Consider the following 18,803-nt stretch of genomic DNA (forward strand, 5'->3'; position numbering starts at 1 on the left):
ACAGGTTGTTCACTAGTAGGAATAAACACGCCATTGGGGAGGTTTAAGGAATTTATTGACAGTGAAGAAATGGAAGGATGAAGGAGGGATGAATGAATGCGGATGTGTAGGTTCCGGGGGGGTCGCCGACCCTGGAGTCTTTGGGGAGGAGGTCGAATGGCACTCGTCGTGTGGCGTTCGTCATAAGGCGTTCGTCTTACGGTGCGCATGGACGATATCCCCCTGCAGGAACCTGATAAGGAGGGGAGAGAGTTTTGTTTTAATCGTTTGATCCACTTTTGGCGAGGTGGATGTAGCAGCTCCTTTGGGGGGAGCGGGGAGAGGAGCTGCTATGGAGGTGAAGGGGTGGGGGTGGGTTGCGAGAAGCCTGTAGGAAGGCGGCTAGTGTGCGACGCAGCGAGGCGGGCGAAGCAAGGAGGATTCTGGGTGGTATTGGGCAGGTATAAAAGGGGACAGGTAGATTGACGTGGAGGGAGGAGAGTGGCATGAAGGGCAGGGCCAATGCGCGTTTCTCCTCCTCCTGAACATCAGTTGTTCCAACTCCATTTCTGGAAAATTAGCTGGAAAAATAGCATCAACCGGGTTAACGGTGCAGGAGATTAGTTGGTAACAGACGGACGGACGGACGCACACACACACGGACGGAGTGCAAAACATACTTTCTAAAACGGGTAGTCCCAATACTTCATTCTGATTGGCTGGTTACCGTCACGTGACCGGTGTAAACTCACCGATAACCCACTCCTTCAATCACTTTGTATCAAACTGCAGCCTTGTAGCTGAACTGGGGAAGGGGAGCGCTTCATTGCTTTACAAACACATGCCGTGCGGGCGTCTAAGCACCGCCCGCCTCATATGACTGTGAATGTGTGGCTCCAGGCAGCCCCGTAAAGATATCAAGCGCAATTCTCCCGTCACAGTCTACTTGCGGAGCAAAACAAGGAAGTGTTGTGGCTCTGGCTCGCTCGCTCTGGTGGCGCAAAGCGTAGATACTTTTGTGAATGTAATAGTTTTATTAGGTTAATATTGCTATAATGTTTGTAACCGTTTTAGAAAAGCAATAAGCCACTTGAGGCCCCAGCTTACCGGGTATTTTACACTGGCTGCGGGGTAGAAGACCCTCCGCTGCGCGTCGGGTCTGCCTACGCCCCCAGCCAGTGTAAAATACCCGGTAACCTGAGACCTCTCGTGGCTTATTGCTTAACTCTCCCCATGCCTTCGGTCTGGTGGAGACAACAACGCGTCAGTACCGAGTCGGAACATACCGCATGACAATCTGTGCCATTTTAGATTTTAGCGTGTGTGAAAGTGTGAGAGAACTACTAGAAGGTATTTGTACAATCGGCCTCGGGTCGACAATAGATGACAATGAAAACCGCTATTTCCAGTACTGAGTAACATAAATGACATCTTTCTCTCTTCTCTCTAACTATAAGGTGGTTTTGAGAGCCGGCCCTTCATCAGGGGCCTCCAGGGCCGGAGTGTAAGCATGAGGACCCCGACCAAGACCAAGGACACGCTGAGCAAAGTGCTTCCGCTGCGCTGGTCCTTTGGCTCCAAGGGCAGACGAAAACCAGACCCAGCAGCGCCTCGCGTGGATCCACCTCCTGCTCCCGTGGAGCTCGTGGAGTACTTGGAGTCTGGACGCCGGCCACGTTGCACCAAGGACCCCATCGCGACACTGATGACCGGACCGACAGGTGCCAAGGAGGGCTCTGAGGGCCAGGCCGGGGTAAAGGGCCGATCCCCGAGTCGCGGCAGTCTGAGTTGCATGGGCAGGGGAGCAGAGGAGCTGTCGCCGGAATCTCCACAGATGCCAGAGGGCCAGAGACGGTCGTCGGAGAAAACGGCCAGCCTGAGACGAAACGCCAAGGGGAGCCAAGCGAGAGAGGAGGGCGTTGTTGCCACTGTGACCAGTAGCTCTAGCAGTAGCACCCTGACCAGGAGGAAGGACAACAACAGGACACAGGGATCTAACAAAAGCTCCCAGGAGACCAAGCTGAGACGGAGTTCCAGCACCGGAGTTCAGTCCAGCACCAGCGTTCCTAGCCTCCGCGACGGAACACTTCGAAGGGGAAAGGCGGCGGGCAGGGGGGAGAAGGACGACAACGTCGACGCGCAAAGAGGAGAACATAAAGGAGATCCGAGGTCCAAGAAAGCCGAGGAGCCCAAGAGCCACGAGGGGCTTCTCTCCTTCTTCAGAGGCAGCTTCTTGAAGAAGGAAAGGGACTCGACGAGGAGGTCCAAGGATGGGGAATCGGGGAGGGGAGGAGGCGAGCCGGGAGCCACGAGGAGCTCGGCAAGGTCCTCCCTGTCGAACGGCGGCGTGGCGGCGGGAGCCGGGAAGGAAGGAGGCAGGTCCAGGGGATCGGGCCGTTGCCCGGGTGACGAACAAGCGAATGGGAAGGTGGGTCACAGTGCCGCCACCGACATCAAGCGCTCTCAAAGCTCCTCGAACATACCCACCAAGGCGGAGCAGAGCATGCGCAGGACGGCGTCCCTGCATCGCAACGGGACGTCTGCGGTGGCGCCGCCGGCACGCAGCCTCGCGGCGGACACCCTGCAGAGGACTCGCTACAGCACGACCTCCCTGGGACGCAAGAGGACAGTCCCTGAGTCCAGCTTCTAACACACGCACGCACACACACACACACACAATACCACAGTAACATAATTACAGGACTCAAATTAATCGCCATACATGGGATTTAGACCTTTGCAACTGACTGATGCACTGATCATAGCAATAGTCAAAGTGATGCACCTTTCCGTTCACAGAACATACAGTACTCGTGTCAAGTGGTTTGCGCCATGACGTTTAGAGATATAATGAAGGATATTTTATTTCTGGTATGACCAGAAAGAAACAACGTGACATACTATGTCAGCTGTTAGAAGGACAATTTTTTTATTATTCTGTTTTGTATTTGACTTTCAAGTGCCTGAGCAAAACAATATGCAGTGTACTGTGTAGACACTCAAAATAAGTGTTTGTGTTATGTCTGTTAACTACTGGAGAGCGTGCCTCTCATTCATTCTCTGACTGACTGACTGACTGACTGACTGACTGACTGACTAGCGCACACTCTCGTACATCCACACACTACTACTACTACTAGATCTAGTTTTCTAGTGGGTCGGGACCCATTTGTGGGTCACAAGACAAATTTGTATGGGTTCCTTTATTTTTCATACATATTGTTTTTTTAATTCATATTATTTGAAAGAAAACTTTGAAAGAAATAAACATTCTCAAAAGAGCAATAAATGAATGAAAAACAAATTCAATTATTTTTTTCAAAGTAATGAATACATGAAAGAAAAATCCAATGAATTCCATTAGAAAACAAATGTTTAAGTAGTGAACATAGCCGATATATAAGCTCACAACGTGGCACAAAGCAACGCGTTGTGAACTTGTAGATCTGCTATTTTCACTAGTTCCCGGTCCCGGGCTAAAAGGTTTGGGAACCACTGACATAGAGTCACTTCAGGAGAGTCAAGAGTTCATCTCGCTGTCTGGAATGCGCTGCTGCGTTTTGTTTTTACACTCAAGACATACTTGAGCCATTTTTTCCTCCTTACAAAGTTTACCATTCCATGTTGGAGCACAAATCATAGCTGCTTGTCACGTACATACATCCATTGGTTTTCGGCAAAGAGTGATAACGATCCTCTTCGTTTGCAGGGAATGTTTTCTCTATTAATAATTGTCACGTAAATAACAACAACAGTACCCCTAGTTATGGTATACTTTTACCCATAATGTCCACCAGGGCATGCTACTTAAAAAGGTTGTCCGTGTGAAGTTGCCCCCGTGTTGTGTTAGCATGGGATTGAACTGTGCTTTGTACCTTTCACAAAAAACTGCCTGTCTAAATTCCAATTCAAGCCAGTCATGATGTTGACAAGCTGTTGCTTGCTGTGGACCTTCAGCTGTACAGTCTTTTATACAAAGATAATTATAACACTGGCTCCAGCACAATCGGGTGGATATCACCAGGGGAACATACAGTACCCTAAGCCTACAATAACTGACTGCTATATTATATACTGTTAACTTGTTACACTAAATGTGCAAGCTTCAAATGTAATTGAGTTTCAGGGACAGCAGACATATTTTGGTAGGGCAGACTTATGCATTACTAAGACCAATGCATATATCATAGCTGTTTTCATTGCAAAATGTATCTCAGTTTTTCTGTTTTTTGTTTTTTAGCTCCACTAGCGGTGGATGGCAAAACTGGTCAAGCTTTTTGTCTTAAATTATCCCCAAAGCTATTGGATGGGATTTGTTAGATTAGCTGTACACAAGGGCATTTTTGTGGCCTGATGTAATTCCTTGGGTCTAGTAGAACTATAGTAAATAATAATAAATAAATCCCTTTTCTTTTCTTATTTTTGTAAAAAAATAAATAATAGATATTTAGCCACTTACCCACTTGCCCCTGCCCCCTGTCAAACAAATCGTTAAAAAGAAAGCAGCAAATGAAACAAATTGTAACACTCATCTTTAACAGCCTACAACATGAACCTTGGTTGGAAAAAACAAAGTTGTCCTTTAATGCTCCTCAGAGGATGAACCGATTCTGGTGACCTCCATGGCCTTTCCTCTAGCCAGTGCCACCATTCTGCCAGGTTGTAAAGGAGAAGAATGGCATCCAGCCTGCTGCCCATGGTGGTCAGATACAGTTTTTGCCATGAATTGTTTAAATATTATGTACAATTTTGCAGACTGTGTAGTGTAGTGTATCGTGTCAATTCCACCTCATGAAGGTTGACCATTGGTTGTGTTTCAGCTGACACAGCCCCTAAAACCAAATACATCGAATAATGTGTCCGTTTTTAAACACTGTAAGCAACATGTCTATTATTTCAATTTCAAATGTTGTTTTTTGTTTCAAATGTTTAAAAGTAATAATTGAATGTCTTGGTGACGGTGTAGGCATTTTTTGCACACGTATATTGTAAGTGCTATTAATTGTTCATTATGCACAGAAATGGGAAAAATGGACAGTGAAGGAATTAATTGCGGCAGCCGTCTTCTTAACTAAATAAGAATACATTCAAGTCCAATAGCCAGTTTTAAAAATAATACAAATAATTGATAATGCCTTTACTTTAAGGGATCCTGATTGATTTATAATACTGTATTATGTTGCTTGTGTTTAAAAGAAACAGAAAGTCAGCCGATGTACTGACTTTATTTAGGCCTAATTCAATATAATCACAGACAAGCATGAACAAAACCCCAGCTCTTATGTTCAGAATGCTAACAAACTCAGTGATTCTCAAATGTTTGAATTTCAAGGACACCCAGTTTGACATACATCATGCTACAGACCACCGTTTGAGATTTTTGGAACCCTGCTGCATTCTACACTGTAATATCCTTTGCGTTCATTTAACTTTGGTCCCTAACTATCAATCATTTAGCTGCCCCACCCCCCTACTACGACTGCTCATATACTGTACACATGTAGGCCTTAAAGATGGGGACCACTCAGTACATGGTATTTAGTGAATATTTCCCACAATTAAATGTTTAGATATTAAATTACCTTTATAATAGTTCTTATCGTTATGATTCAGAATACGCACTCCTGGCTACCGGAGAGTTTCCATCTCTTTCGATTTGTTCTGAAGACAGAACTGCAGTCCAGCATGCATCGATGTGAAATCCAAGATAAGGGCACAAGCTCTTTCTTGGCTATGGGACATTTTAGGAGTTCATTAATGTGGTCAGAACTGTTCAGGGTATAGGAGTAAAAGAATAAGTATGTCAACCAATTTGCAATTTGTATTGTCCTTATGTCTTATGACAAAGAGGTTAAAAACAAACCAATAGAGATTTATTTGTATGTGACGGACTAACAGTTTTCTTCAGACAGGGATAACGAATCTGCATTGCTCATGATCAATATGTATGAGTTTTTATTTCCATGGCTCAATATGTCCAAATAAGCACTGTACTAATCTAAGCAGGTGTATTGGGAAATATAATGAAAGGTGTATTTCTAGCGAATTACTTTTTTACAAATGTGGGTTGAAATGTTTTCTATACAGCTTTTATACATTTTATAAATTCTTTGTAAATATATGGATTATGCTGTAGGCTTGTGTGCATGTGGTTTTGTATGCACTAGCATCTGTGTGTGTGTGTGTGTGTGTGTGTGTGTGTGTGTGTGTGTGTGTGTGTGTGTGTGTGTGTGTGTGTGTGTGTGTGTGTGTGTGTGTGTGTGTGTGTGTGTGTGTGTCTGAATTTGTATGTACTAAAGACAATTTGAAGGAATCGCCCCATGGTTGATAACCATGGGCCATTATAATCATGGGTTGGGAAATGAAGTGAAGGGAAATGCAGCAGTATCCGGTTGAGTGCAATATGATCTCTGCACAAGGGTGTGGCAAGTCTGCTATACAATAATAATACAAAGAACGTTTTCCTTAATGTGTGTGCTACTGTGATCACATGATCATTCAATAGAATAAAACAAATATGAATCACTATTCTGCTTGACTGGTTCATTTTAGCACATTTTCTTAAGTACAATTTTGAGGTTTTTTTTTTTTTTACTTGTAAAACATTCCACTACATTCATTTGAAAACTTTAGTTACTAATTACTTTTTGACTTTTACTTGTAACATAGTATTGCAGTATTTTATATCTTTACTAAAGTAAAACATTTGAGTACAGTTTTCCACCACTGGCTACAGTATACAGTGGATTGTATTGACTACTGACTGTAAAACAAAACAAACTAAACTACAGTAGTACTAGTTCCACTGTCTCTGCCAAGCATTCATTCAGCAGTTTACATACTGTACAGTAAGACATTATGAACGTCATCAATAATGATTTAAAAATTAATACAGAGGCTACACTAACAATGTTTGATGGCAGTTGGAGACTGAAAGAATATACTTAACATTGGTAGGAAAGATTTATTTAGAACATATTTTTGCCCTTGCTGTTTTACTGTCATTATCTGCATCAGGGGATCACGGTTTTTGTGTGTGTGTGTGTGTGTGTGTGTGTGTGTGTGTGTGTGAGTGAGAGAGTGCAGAGGAGCCACATTATCTGGCAATCATGGCTGTAACTACAGTGGAGGCATCAAGGAGCCATCAAACCTTTTTTTGTCTGACTGAGACTTGTCTGCAAATGTAGAAGAATTAAGGCAACACTGCCACCCAGTGGTAATAGAGGCCCACTCAGAATGTTTGTGTAGTTCTCTTACTTTCTTCCAGCATGGATGCCTGCAAGTAGGCTATTGGGTAAAGTAAAGCAAAACATTTGGAGAATCATGAAATTACTGTTTTTTTGATTGATTGATTTCACCAAACCGTATTGGTGAAATACGGTTTCAAACCATTTCACCAAACCGTATTCTGAATACTGTTTGTCAAATACGAAATTAGAATTCAAATGGCCGTAAAATACACCCTGACAATCACCTGGCTGTTCTCCATCCTGCAATCACCTGGCTGGCTACTTAAACCTGGCTGTGACAACACTCTGTGCTCAGTGATATCAGCTAGTACTAGGTCAGTTCTACAGCTCTTAGTTTAGTTTAAGACCAAGTTTCTTCTTGACTTTTAGTAACTCCTGATCTCTTCCACAGTCAGCCTGGCAGCCTCCCATGCAGCTTCAACCTGGACAGAAGAGATCAGCAGATCTACAAGCTCTTCGACAACTCATGTTCCTTGCTTCTTTGGACTTTGTGCATTCTCCTGCTTTGGTGAAATTCTATTTAAGTTATTATTCGGCTCTTGTACCTCAGTTTAATGGTGAATAAATACACTTTGGTTCACTTTATCTACATCTCCTTGTCTGTGTTCTGCATTTGGGTTCACTCACTGTCGACCGTGACAGTATGTTTGTATGTTATGGTGATATACTATAAGTTTATGTCCAAGATATGCTTGTTTCCAATTTTAGTATGTATTTAGTGTATGTATAGACAAATCCAGATGTTAACTGGGCACAGCACAGCCAGTACTGAGATGTACCAGGTCCATTAAGGGCAGCTTTACACCCCAGCACTGATTAGTTACACCTGGCTTTACAGGGCACTGAATCCAGAGCCATTGAAGGAGAGTTATGCCAATGAGGGTGCAGAAAACAGCCGGGTCACTCATGCGAGCCCATAGACTCAATGCATTCCGTAAACTTCCGGTTCAGTCTCTTCGCCTATAGAAGGCTATGTTAAAGGTAAAGGAGTTGCCATTGGACTGGCCCCTTGAAGTGAACAGATGTCGTAACTCCATTAATGGCTCTGACTGAATCCACTTAGCAGTTCCCTGTAGGCCAGGTGTAGCTAATCAGTGCTGAGGTGTAAACCTCAGTAATGGCTACGCCCAGGGCTACCCTTTACAGGACCAATCTGAACAGAGAATATGCATTTAAAACAATCAGTGCAGTGATTGCATACAATGTGCAGAAGATGCAGCTAACACAATACATTCTTTATACAATAACTTACTTAACAGTTAACTTTAAAAACTGCATTTTAAGTTACAGTATTATAAGAATTAAGATACAAAATATGTAGTATATGCTAAATGTCAAAATAACTAAGATCTACAAGCGCACAACACATTGAGCTTTTAGATCAGCTATTTTTTATTTAAAATCTTTTGAAATATACAGTATAAGATTTTTTTTTTTTTATGTAGTAAAAAGAAATGGGATTTTGTCGTGAGCTGTGACCCATAAAAATTGGGTCTGTGACCCACAAATGCGTGCCGACTCCAAACCCACTGTTTGGGAAACAGTGCGTTATGGAACTGGAAGCAGTGGAAGGTTCAATTGACGATATTCAGACCGTGGCCATCTTGCCAGTAAGGTGCTAACTAGGTGCAACTTCCCATTGACAGCCCATTCACAAAAAAAGAAAAGTCCTATCTGATTAAACGACGTCAAACTCGCCTACATTGCAGCTGTGAAAAAAGCTTGAATTAAGTGTTTGTTTCATAAAAATCCACTGTAGACTTGAGTATTGGAGTTTGGAAGCACTCGTTATCCCTAGTAAAGCAATCTCCTGCTGCCTCCTGCATTATGTGCAAATTCAAAACAGGTGGTACGCAGGGCTGTTGAGTGATATCCAACGAGCACTCCCAAACTCTGACACAAAAAAATAACCTGCACAGAATTACTTGACAGGAAGTAGCTCATAACATGTCTATGGTGGATTTTTATGAAACAAAAACTTTACAGAATGAAAGAGGATCATTCAAGCTTTCCGTAGGCCTACAGCTGCAATGTTGGTGAGTTTGACGTTTAATACAATTAGATAGGACTTTTCTGTTTGGATGAATGTTAAGTTGCACCTAGTTAGCACCTTGCTGGCAAGATGGCCGCAGTCTGAATATCGTCAATGGCTTAGTGTGTCGGTGTCCTTGAGCAAGACGGTAAGACACTGAACCCGCAACTGCTCAGTTGAAGTTCCCAGGAGTGGAGATGTGTCAACAACTGAAGGGGACACATGTATTATTATTATATTATTGCATCTGCTAAAAAACACAAACTTGTACAGTCCCTGAAGTTTTCAAGTTATCTTGCTGAGTACATGACAGTCTGCAAATATAATATATTTGTGTCCGTAATAACGGACATAACAGACATGTTATACCATCTGCAAGATGAAGTGCACCATTCAAAGCTGTAACTTTGTCATCTACTGTATCACCCAAGGACACTTTTACTGCAACTAAAATGACCAGAAAACCACGCCTTCATACAGCTGAGGTCATGTCAGTATACTTTTCAGATAAGGCCCGGTTTTGACAACACAGAGGCGCTCTATTCTCAGTCTCTCTTCTTTTCTCCATTGATTCCATCAACACTGAATCTGCTGCATACAGTACGTACACTGTAGATATAAAACAGTAGTTTTAGGCACACATAATGAGTACTTGGCATTGGACTGGCACAATCCTATCCTGTGCCACAGAATTAACTTAAGGCATGTTTAGGCAGCTGTGAAAAGAGCTGAATTGTGTTGACAACCATTTAACACCTCCCGGTCTCAACAAGTACACAGCAGCAATGTTCATTTTGAAAAGTACGCAGATAACAAATCTTCCCCTTCTCCTGGTGAGAAGTGTGTCACCGACATGTGTGTAACAATCTTTGGTCAATGGTCATGTCCACAATTTACTGACAGCTTGTATAGATAGACTGACCACCAGGTGAGAGCCATGAGAAGACGGTCAACCATCCATTTGTGCTCTGACTCGACAGGTATCTCAGCAGTGTCATTAGGTTAGAATGCTAATTATTATGTGACGTGGTTTTCGTCTTCCTTCACACTACATGCTGACCCCTCCATCCCACTCTTCTCGTCCGTCGTTGGCGTCTTTGTGTATTCTGCGGACGGGGCGGCATCTGCAGCACCTTCCGTTCGTCCGACCTGTCTCTTCTTAATGAGGAGGTCGGTGAGGAGGACAAACAGTGCCGAGCAGACGAGGCAGATACCGGAGAAGTAGAAGGCGGCTCCGTAATCCGCCGTCTGGTCCACCAGCCAGCCTGCGCCATGCGGAGAGAACACAGGGAAATAGGAGATAGCGTATTAATGTGGTCCACCAGCCAGCCTGCGCTATGCGGAGAGAACACAGGGAAATAGGAGATAGCATATTAATATGGTCCACCAGCCAGCCTGCGCCATGCGGAGAGAACACAGGGAAATAGGAGAGAACGCGGTCTGCCAGCCTGGGCTGATGAATAAATAAATATCCCTTTATCTATTCATTCAGTAAACGTGCAGTGAAAAGTGGCCCTGAAAATGTGCAAATGAGGTGCAAACCCTCCAACATCTTATAAGTCTTTTGACCTAGATTGTGACCATGAACTTTGAGCCTTTCATCCCAAAAGTGAACAATTTATTTTGTTTTCCTAGCACTTTATGCACTTCACTCCTTATCCTGTTGTGTGTTGACTAGAGCGCATGCTGCTTATACTGATCTTTAAGTCACTCTGTCTGAACTGAATGAGCGCTAAATGCCTTATATACTGTAAATTGTAATGAATATCCGCCCATTTGTGGTCAAGTTATTTCTCCGACGGACGGAGAGGCAAAAAAAAGCTTTTTGTTAAACATTTGTTGACCTCTTATTTAAGTAATTTTATGCCATTTCGGAACCGAATCGGTACCGGACTCATAACAATCCTAACGATACCCATCCCAAGTCAGAAGCTCAGCTCACCAGCAGCAGGTGGTCCGACGAAGCCCCCGATGCTCCTGAAGAGCATGAAGAGCCCCAGGCCGCTGTCGAAGCGCTCCAGCCCCACGATGTCCACGATGGCGGTCACGTGCACGGCCACCACGCAGCCGAACAGGAAGCCGTAGAGCGAGGAGAACGCCAGCAGGTACCAGGCGCTGCGGCCCACCGGCAGCAGGAGCAGCACCACCCCCTGCATGGTGACCACCATGGTCAGCAGCTGTAGGTTCCTCATCAGCCTCATGTTGGCCAGCCAGCCGCACGCCAGCCTGCCCACCAGGTCAGCGAACGCCAACGCGGAGAGGACGGAGGCCGCGCCATAATGCCCCATATCCAGGCTGGCGGCGAAAGGCACCAGGAAGAGAGGCGGGATGAAAAACCCTGCGGCCGCGAGGATGGCGAACGCGATGTAGAGGAGGAGCTCGCGCTTTCTCAGCAAGGACCAGTGGAAGATGACCGTCTCCTCGGGAGCGGCCCCGGGAGCGTGGTGGTCTAGAAGATCGTCTTTGGTTTCGAGGTCCTCTCCGCGGGCGGGCGCTTCCAGGGGTCTCATGAGGGCTCCGCAGACACACAGGTGGAGCTGTAAACCTCCGATGAAGAGCAGGGCGCCCTGCCAGGTGTATGTGTCGATAAGCCACTGGAAGAAGGGGCTGAACATGATGGCAAAGACACATTCCCCTGAGCTGGCCAGGGCATAGGCGAAGGGACGCCAGTGTAAGAAGTAGTGGCTCACCATGCTGTTGGCTGGGATCCATGAGAAGGCGATCCCCGTTCCTAGAGATAGCACACGGTAAAATCCTCAGTGTTAATTGTACCAGTAAATAAACTACACACATCTCTCATTTGCAAAAGCATCTACTACAGATAAGGCTGTCACGATTACATGTTTAATTTGATGATTAATTGTCAAACTAATAATTGCGATTAAGGATTTAATTGTGTTTTGAGCATTGAACATTGGAACATATGAATAAAGAATGCATTTCTGTTTGCCTTCTCATTATGTTCTGGTGACATCAGATTCATCATGTGTCCACTGTCTTGTCTTGTACTGTGTATTCTGTGGAGTCTTGCTGGAGAACCACCAGACAGCGAGCACTCCACCACTCCAGCACTACAGAGACAGAGTTCAGCACCGCAGACGGTATTGAGCCCTAGGACAGCTCAGATATTTGCCAATGGGCTCTATGCACACACAGCATTTTGGAAAGAACTCAGGCGCTACTTATTTCATAGGTGTTACCACTGATACTAGTGTAAGTGTCATTCTCCAATCTCCGACATGTAGTATTTGTTGCTTTTCTCATTCTCATTGCACTGACTTACCCCTAGAGGTCATCTGGCCCCGCGTTCAGAACCTGTGCTTTAAGGTGTGTTGCAGTAGCAGTGTGACACTGCTTAAATAAAATAATATTCAAAAGAACTGCAGCATCTTCTGGGGGATAAAAGAACACCCTTGAGGTTGTCACCTTGCAGAATGCCCACACTGAGGTACATCCAGGGCAGACTGAGGTCCAGAGATGCCAGCAGCATACCCGAGGCTGCCAGGAGTCCTCCGGCCATGATCACCACTCTCTGGGAAAACCTCATGCTCAGAGCACTTGCCACAGGAGCTGCAAGGAAAACAAAATATGATAGTAGCTTATAAGGTCTGCAACTGTCTAACGTCATAGTAATTATTCTACAGATGCGTTGTGAACTTAGATCAGCAATTTTCACTGTTTTGTTTCCTTCTCTTTTATTTATATATACAGTATATATTTGGAAACCTTTTGAAAACTAAAATTACTCAAAAAGGGAGTTGGGTGGTTTCTTCCGGACGGCAACGAATCCTGATCACAAACAATCCTGATTACCTGAAGGTACCGGTCTCACCCACAAGTTCTGCCAGATTACTACATTCTTTACCTGCTAAGTGAAACATGGCTATGGTGGTGGAGGTGATCCAAGAGGTGGTGCTGGTCAGGACTCCGAAATGCTGTTGGATGTCCAGGAAGAACAGGCCGATGTTCTTCATGACGCCAGCAGTGAGACCCATGGTGAGGAAGGCGGAGGCGACCACCACCCAGCCATAGCCCCCATCAGGGGGGGACACCTTTCTGGATCTCATCACATCAAGCTGTTCCCCCAACAGATGGAGCTATCAGGACACCACCAAACCAACACATCATTATATCAGTGCATCATTATAACCCCTGGCTATAGGCTGTGTGTGTGTGGTTGATAACCATCGGCCATTATAATCATGGGTTGGAACTTGGGAGATGAAGTGAAGAGAAATGCAGTATATCCAGTTGAACACAAGTGCAATATGATCTCTGCACAAGGTGTGGCAAGTCTACTACAAAAATACAAAGACCTTTCCTTATGTAGCCTACACATGTGCTACTGTGATCATTGAATACAATAAGAAAACCCCTGGCTATGTGTGTGTGTGTGTGTGTGTGTGTGTGTGTGTGTGTGTGTGTGTGTGTGTGTGTGTGTGTGTGTGTGTGTGTGTGTGAGTGTGAGTGTGAGTGTGTGTGTGTGTGTGTGTGTGTGTGTGTGTGTGTGTGTGTGTGTGTGTGTGTGTGTGTGTAGGCCTATAAAGTATTGTGTTTGGAAATATTGAAAGTTTTCTATTTTTACTTGCATCATCTTTCTTGTATTTATATTTATTTAGGCCTACTTCTAATGTTGTAGGCTACTAGGCCTATAGGGTTTATTATATTGTAAGAAGAGAGATTGACTTGTTTCTTTTCGATATGAATGAATGGCTATGTCTATGTGTACAGTTGTATATACATAGGCAGGCAGCAGGCTACGCATCTATATTTGTAAAGAAAATGTTAATGACAAAAATAAAACTAAACTAAAAACATGAGCCTAATCGTCAATGAGATAATAAGACGATAACAAACATATGGCTGCTGCCGTCCAACTATGCATATGACGCAACGCAACATCTATTTCCGTTTAGTGCTTATAATAGATTCAACTCCGACAGACTTCTGTGCCATATGTCTTTGTCTTCATTCATAACTGCCAACTAAACTAATGGTGCCAGGCTATAGCTGCCGCCTCCCAGCCTGGCAGGTCAGGTATCCCCGACAGAACTTCACTGTCGATAATGAATGAGTCGAGTAGGTTTCGTGTCAGGGTCGAACCGTCGAACAAAATTGATTCGCAACATTTAAACATTATTTTACAGTTTGATAATCCAAACAAACCAAACGCAAACTAAATCTATTAAAATAGGTTAATTGACCGGCAACCTTCATACACTTACCCGTGAGAGCGTTTCTTCGGCAATTGCCAGCGGTCAGCTGATAAATGTTTCCATTGAGTGATACTGTAGGTGACATTCTGGTCCAGCAGCAAGGACCAGTACAGCGAGAGGAGGAAGGACACGCCTCCGCCCACCCGGCTAACGTCTATGGTGTCATGGAATGATATGTGACCCATAGAATTGTGATTTGTGTTTGTGGTTGGTAAATTCGTTTTTGCGATACAGTGACCTCTGGAGTAACATAAATCGTTGGGTCACCAATTTTGGCACATCCCTCCTCCAACTCCACTGTTATGACATGACAAGATCGACCGAGGGGCCGTGGAGAAGAACTATATTGGTCATGTCAAGCATGATGTCAAGGTCGTGAATGGTCCTTTATTTTTTACCAGTCCAGTCCAGAGCCTGAGAGCAGAGGACACATTTGTTTTGCAGAAGAACACAACAAACAAAAAGCAAGACAAGTAATCTCAGCAAGACATGCCTAAATTGAATGAAAAATGTTTTTCCCTGGTCTTTCCAAATGTTTTGCATACCGGTATATCTGTGTCTGTAATGTATATCTGTGTCTGTATATCTGTGTCTGTGGTAATAATGGAGATATAACTGTAAACGATACCGGTATATCTGTGTTTGTGGTAATAATGGAGATATAACTGTAGAACTTAATCTGTGTTGTCGTGATTACACCAACAAGCTTTTAGCCTAATAATAATAATAATAAATGTTATAGCTGCAACCACTGCAGCTATAAGATGGGGTCAATGCATAAACAAAAAAAGCTATATGCAAAATGAGCTATATAAACATTGATAACTGGAATTATTTGGCAAGTAAAAATCACACCTGTGTGAAGTGAGCAGTGCAACTGTACCGTGTGGGGGTTGCCGGGGGCCCCCGCAACATCCAGACTCCCAGGAACGCGTCCAGGGGGGGCGGCCTGGTTCGGCGAGCCTTCTCTCGTCCAAAATGGTCGAGAAATGACGGAGTTATCTTGTTGCAGCTTTCCGTGCTGAGACACGTACGTGGACGCATACACATTCATAGGGACACACATAGCTCCGTAATGGAGCGGAGGCACCGCTCAAAAATCACACTTTGTGTTAAGTGAGGGGCGCTTTTATCATCACATTGCATGCTCAACCAATGAAATCATCATAAATGGGCTTGCCCATGTGGGCTTTAATTAGATTCTACCCAGGCCCTAGGTCAGCCCGAACCTGCTCATTTTTCTGTGGTTGACATGGCATAGCCGTAGGTAAACTGGAGATGACGTCAGTTTTTTTTGTTACGCTGATTGGCTTTCATACATTCACATGTATGAAAATGCAATTCGTGACGTGGCCAAAAAAGGCCAAAAAGTGGATTGAACAAATCATAATAATTTACTCATTGAGAGATCTAAAGATCAAAGGTCTTCAGTTCCTGTGGGATCCTCGGCCCTCTACCATATTGCAGAATTTTGTGAAAAACAATAGCACAGAACTGCCAAAACTGCTAAAATGGCGGAATTGTCATGAAAACAAAAAACATAATGATAATAATAATAATTATTATTATAATAATTAATAATAATTATTATTATTAGGCTATTAAAAGATTGTTGGCGTAATCACGACAACACCGATTAAGTTCTACAGTTATATCTCCATTATTACCACAGACACAGATATACCGGTATTAATAATTATTATTATTATATGGTGCCTTTCTACTCAAAGTTTCTTTACTTGGGGCAACAGCACACCGTTCCCCCTATACATTTTACATTTCAAAACAATAACACATACTGATTGTAACTGCCGGTGTCAGTTGGTTCCTTTAACTTCAGTCATGTCTTTACTTTGAAGTTTGTTATTTTTCTTTGTTTATTTGTGTTGTCTTATTTTGACACTTCCTGTAGACTTAGGGAACCTTTATTGTGAAACTTCCTGTTAGAGTGCATATATAGCTGAAGCATGTTGGCTTCACTCACCTCAGAGACACTCAGTCAGGGTGACACAGTGAGACACAGCATGTTGAAGCAGCAGAGCCACATGGTATGATACTTGTTCGTTTGCAACTTCATGTTTAACCCAGTTGATTTGATATTGTTGAAATGTTTTGTAGATTCAGTATGTAGTTTTGTAGATTCAGTATACAGTTTGTAGATTCAGTATTAATGTAAAGCCGTTTATACTGTTTACAGTGCCTGTCTTTGCTGTGTCCGATGTGCCAAGTATCGTTATCCCGAGATCGTTTGGTGATGTTTTGAAGTCTAAGGTGGCGTCCTACTCAGCCTTTAGCCCCTCAGTTAACGGAGCGAGGTACATGATTTGTTTTGTTTTGGGTTCACTCTTGTATTGTGGGTTAATGGTTCTGTTGCTATATTTCTGTTATGGACTTGTGGTACTTTATTGGTCTGTTATTGAAAGTGATATGTAATTTACAGATTTTATTGTTGGTGAAGACTATGAGAAAATGTCATGATTGTAACAGTATTTATATTTATATTGTAGTTTTCACGGTGTTCCATGATCTTCACCTGTACCGGAAGAGAAATAAAAGACACCCGTTGAGACCATCCACGTTCTAATTCTTTCATAAACCGAGGGCGCTAACACTGATACTATATTCACATTATAAATAACAATGCATTTTTCACACATAGTGACCACTGACCATTGGAACAGACAGCTGCTTGACAACGTCTGTCTCGGTTGAGGTTGCTGAGGCAATCAAGTTTCCACATAAGAGTCATCGGCTTCCTTGATTGGCCAACCCAACCACCGGCTTCATGGATTGGTCAAGGGTCACGTGACATTTGTGCCACTGTTCCAATATAAGTTGTAGTGTGCACTTTAGAACACCATTCTTGTACAGTGCGACATTTGATGAATTGAGTTTTAACCACCGTGGTGCGGGTGTTTAAAATGATCCGCTGGTCCTTGCATCTGAAAGGGCCAAAGAGAACACGTCATGCTGCTGTGACAGTCGGGCACAAGGTTTACTCGTTTGGAGGCTACGGCGATGGTGAAAACATCATTTGCGACATGGGTCAGATCGGGGTGCACGTCTTCAACACTGTGTCTTTGCGCTGGATGAAGTTGCCCCCGGTTACAACTGGAAGAGAGCATCCCCTTGAGGTTCCGTCCCGGCGCTGGGGTCACACAGCTGTGCTGATAGATGATATAATCTACATCTGGGGGGGTGAGTACTGCAATGTGCTTTATGCATTCGACGTCAACACCCATAAATGGTTCAAGCCAAAGATTTCCGGGACTGTTCCAGGGGCGAGGTGGGGCCACTCGGCCTGTGTCTTGGGGAAGGTCATGTATATCTTGGGAGGATTTAATGAGCTGACTGGATGCACTAATGATATTTATAAGCTGGACACCGACACCATGGTATGGTCTTTAATTAATACCACAGGCACGCCACAGGCTTTAGCATGTCATTCTGCCACCATCATTGGGACAAAGATGTTTGTATTTGCGTGCCAAGGGGACCAGCCGGGACCAGACTACAATAGCATCCGAGTGTTTGACACAGAGACCAACAGCTGGCTGAGTACGCCTTCTGCCCAGCTTCTTCCGGAAGGACGCTGGTGTCATTCAGCCTTTGCCTACAATGGAGAACTTTACATTTTTGGTGGGCACAACTTTCTTCTGGACCGTTTCTTTAATGATCTGTGGAAATTAAATCCAAAGACCTTCTCGTGGAAGAAGGTTGAGCCCAAGGGGAAAGGCCCTTGTCCATTGATGTCTAGGATGTGCTGTTGCATGATGGGCGATCGTATCATCATCTTTGGAGGATATAGATTCACCATTCCAACTGTGCCAGCTTTGCGTGATGTTGGAAATCTTAATGAAGATGATACAGAGCTGTCTGACCTGTACATCTTAGACTTTAGTCCTAGTCTGAAAACGCTATGCAAGCTAGCAGTTATTCAACACAGTCTGGAGAAGTCTGGTCTCCCACACGACATCACATGGGAACTGGAAGCTATGACTACTACCAGCAACAGCAAACGTGATGAAAAGATCCATGTTCCATGCAATGGAATAGAGGTTATAGAAAGTAGAGCTCAGGAATGTGCTCATGCAGCAATACCCATACAGAACTACATACAGAAGTAGAATCTACAGTATAAACTCTACTATGAATGAACTGTGCCAGGGGAGACATGGCTATAAAGATCTCAGAATAGAAACTTCGACACCCAGTTGAACTCCGTCAGGAATGAATGTGGAAACAAAGACATGCTTTGGGCACAGGAACAGACACTTATGGAAGAGGACTTCAGGAGGGATAACTGGGAGTGGGAGACGAAAATGA

General features: G+C 44.0%; 4 protein-coding genes across 4 annotated transcripts in view; 3 read left to right on the forward strand and 1 right to left on the reverse strand.

Annotated features, from left to right (window-relative positions):
* usp43a (ubiquitin specific peptidase 43a) overlaps nucleotides 1-2,847 on the forward strand; it is a 90,954-nt gene extending 88,107 nt beyond the window's left edge. Inside the window, exon 16 of the mRNA XM_080760008.1 lies at nucleotides 1,437-2,847. Within this exon, the coding sequence (XP_080616134.1) occupies nucleotides 1,437-2,629 (1,193 nt within the window). The 3' untranslated portion in view covers nucleotides 2,630-2,847. The remainder of the gene's footprint in view (nucleotides 1-1,436) is intronic.
* Nucleotides 2,848-6,709: 3,862 nt separating this feature from the next.
* Nucleotides 6,710-14,588, reverse strand: LOC308313055 (monocarboxylate transporter 13). The gene is made up of 5 exons (XM_080759938.1): nucleotides 14,487-14,588; nucleotides 13,127-13,358; nucleotides 12,688-12,831; nucleotides 11,204-11,992; nucleotides 6,710-10,526 (listed from the first exon to the last, which is right to left on the reverse strand). The coding sequence occupies exons 2-5, from the start codon at nucleotides 13,326-13,328 to the stop codon at nucleotides 10,279-10,281; spliced, it is 1,383 nt and encodes a 460-aa protein (XP_080616064.1). The 5' UTR covers nucleotides 13,329-13,358; nucleotides 14,487-14,588; the 3' UTR covers nucleotides 6,710-10,278.
* Nucleotides 14,589-16,473: 1,885 nt separating this feature from the next.
* The window catches only part of LOC308313188 (growth factor receptor-bound protein 2-like), a 30,201-nt gene continuing 27,871 nt past the window's right edge, over nucleotides 16,474-18,803 (forward strand). Inside the window, exons 1-2 of the mRNA XM_080760156.1 lie at nucleotides 16,474-16,525; nucleotides 16,675-16,792. The gene's annotated coding sequence lies outside the window, so the exon portion shown is untranslated. The remainder of the gene's footprint in view (nucleotides 16,526-16,674; nucleotides 16,793-18,803) is intronic.
* Nucleotides 17,399-18,604, forward strand: LOC308312407 (kelch domain-containing protein 3-like; the record flags this gene model as incomplete). The annotated part of the gene is made up of 1 exon (XM_080759013.1): nucleotides 17,399-18,604. The coding sequence occupies one exon, from the start codon at nucleotides 17,399-17,401 to the stop codon at nucleotides 18,602-18,604; it is 1,206 nt and encodes a 401-aa protein (XP_080615139.1).

Source organism: Protomyctophum bolini (genome assembly GCF_963924005.1).
Source record: "Protomyctophum bolini genome assembly, chromosome: 3".
In the NCBI taxonomy this organism is placed as follows: Eukaryota; Metazoa; Chordata; class Actinopteri; order Myctophiformes; family Myctophidae; genus Protomyctophum; species Protomyctophum bolini.